The sequence below is a fragment of the Chaetura pelagica genome, unplaced genomic scaffold, assembly GCF_000747805.2.
Source record: "Chaetura pelagica isolate M959 unplaced genomic scaffold, ChaPel_1.0 scaffold591, whole genome shotgun sequence".
Classification (NCBI taxonomy): Eukaryota; Metazoa; Chordata; class Aves; order Apodiformes; family Apodidae; genus Chaetura; species Chaetura pelagica.
The window spans coordinates 57555-59284 of NW_009951959.1; the positions used below are offsets into that span (position 1 = coordinate 57555).

Below are 1730 nucleotides of genomic sequence, written 5' to 3' on the forward strand. Positions count from 1 at the left end.
CCACAAACCCTCTCTCCGCGCTCCCCCCCCCCGCCCTGGGGTGATTAGTAAAGAGGCTTCAAATTTCTTTTACATTTCCAATGGACTCGCTAACCAGGACTTTGAAAAATTAATTGGGTGAGTCCGTCTCTGCCAGCCTGGGGGAGTGGGGGTCAGAGCAGGTCCCCCCCAGGGTGCAGCCCCCGTGCCCCAGCCCTGGGGCAGCAGGGTTTGAGCTCATGCATGTGCTGAGTCGTGCAGGTCTCGGTTCCTCTCTCCCCAGTCTGAGCCGGTTGTTTTAATGGGATTTCACCGCGTGAATGGCAGGTTTATCCTCCCTGACCCCGCGAGTTTGAGCAGTTTCAGCCCCTCTGGCAGGGGATAATCCCTCCTGGGATCTCAGCCCACCCTGGGGATCTCCCCGGCATGTGCCAGGGTCAGGTTTGGCTCCTCAGCATCACAGAGCTCACCCAGCCTCTGCCCACGGCCTTTCCCTTCCCTGCACCGGTGCTGGGGGGGTTTGTCCTGCCTTTGGAAAGGGGACCCGTGGGTCCAGATGGGCACAACTGAGCTGGGCTGCCCAGTGGGTCACCCCATGTCCCTGCCAGCACCTGGGGACCCTCTTCCCGAGCGTGGGGGGCAGGGATTGGCGCTGGGGGTGACCTCCTGCCTTGCAGGTGCTCACAGGACGCCGGCGATCGCTGAGCCCGGCGCGGAGACATGAGTGGCAGCACGGTGGGTGCTGGGGCATCACCCCGGGGACAGGGGGCATCTCCCTGGGGACATCCTGCTGGAGCTGCTGCCGGGAGCGGGGCCGGATGCTGACGCTCTCCCCACCCTGCCCGCAGAGCCAGCGCGCCGCCGCCCTGGGGGTCCTCTTTGCCCTGATCACGTTGCTGATCATCTACAGCTCCGGCAGCAGGAGCGAGGTCTTCCCCTACAGCCCCCTGCGGGGCAGTGCCCGCCGGCCCCCCGACCTCAAGAAGTGGGGGGTGAAAAGCGGGTACCTGCCCGTCTGCGGCAACAAGGTACGAGCTGGGTGGTGGGGTCCGGCTTGGGCAGTGGGGAGAGGATCTGGTCTCTCTGCTGACATCCAGACAAATTGTCCCCTCGGGTGGGACAGGGAGGCAGTAGGAGGGATGGCAAAGGGATAGCAGTGCCTTGTCCCACCTGCATCCGTCCATCTCTGCTGGGTTGTGGTGACAGCAGAGGTCACCCCCTCACGGTGTTTGTCATCACCAGACCCTGACTGCCCGCTGCCACCAGTGTGTCGTTGTTACCAGCTCCAGCCACCTCCTGGGCACTCGCCTGGGCACGGCCATCGATGGGGCCGAGTGCACCATCCGCATGAACGACGCTCCCACCACGGGCTACGAGGCTGACGTGGGCAACAAGACCAGCTTCCGCGTGGTCGCCCACTCCAGCCTCTACCGCGTCCTCAAGCGGCCCCAGGAGTTCGTCAACAAGACCCCAGAGACCATCTTCATCTTCTGGGGGCCGCCTGCCAAGATGCAGAAGAGCCTCCTGAAGATCATCCAACGTGTCAGTGCCTCCTTCCCCAACATGACGGCCTACGTGGTCTCCCCTGGCCGCATGAAGCAGTTTGATGACCTGTTTCGTGGGGAGACAGGGAAGGACAGGTACCTTGGACCCCCATTCTGACCCTTTTCCAGGTCCCCGGCTCAGAGCTGACTCTTGGGGCTGCTCCATGGCTGTGGCATCAGGATGGGGGGGGGGGTCCCTGGGGAGTG

At 63.7% G+C, this 1730-nt stretch overlaps 1 protein-coding gene across 1 annotated transcript in view; it reads left to right on the plus strand.

The window, feature by feature from the left end:
- Positions 1-699: 699 nt before the first annotated feature.
- ST6GALNAC6 (ST6 (alpha-N-acetyl-neuraminyl-2,3-beta-galactosyl-1,3)-N-acetylgalactosaminide alpha-2,6-sialyltransferase 6) overlaps positions 700-1730 on the plus strand; it is a 1423-nt gene continuing 392 nt past the window's right edge. Inside the window, exons 1-3 of the mRNA XM_010000646.1 lie at positions 700-714; positions 828-1007; positions 1222-1619. Coding sequence (XP_009998948.1) covers positions 700-714; positions 828-1007; positions 1222-1619 — 593 coding nt within the window. The remainder of the gene's footprint in view (positions 715-827; positions 1008-1221; positions 1620-1730) is intronic.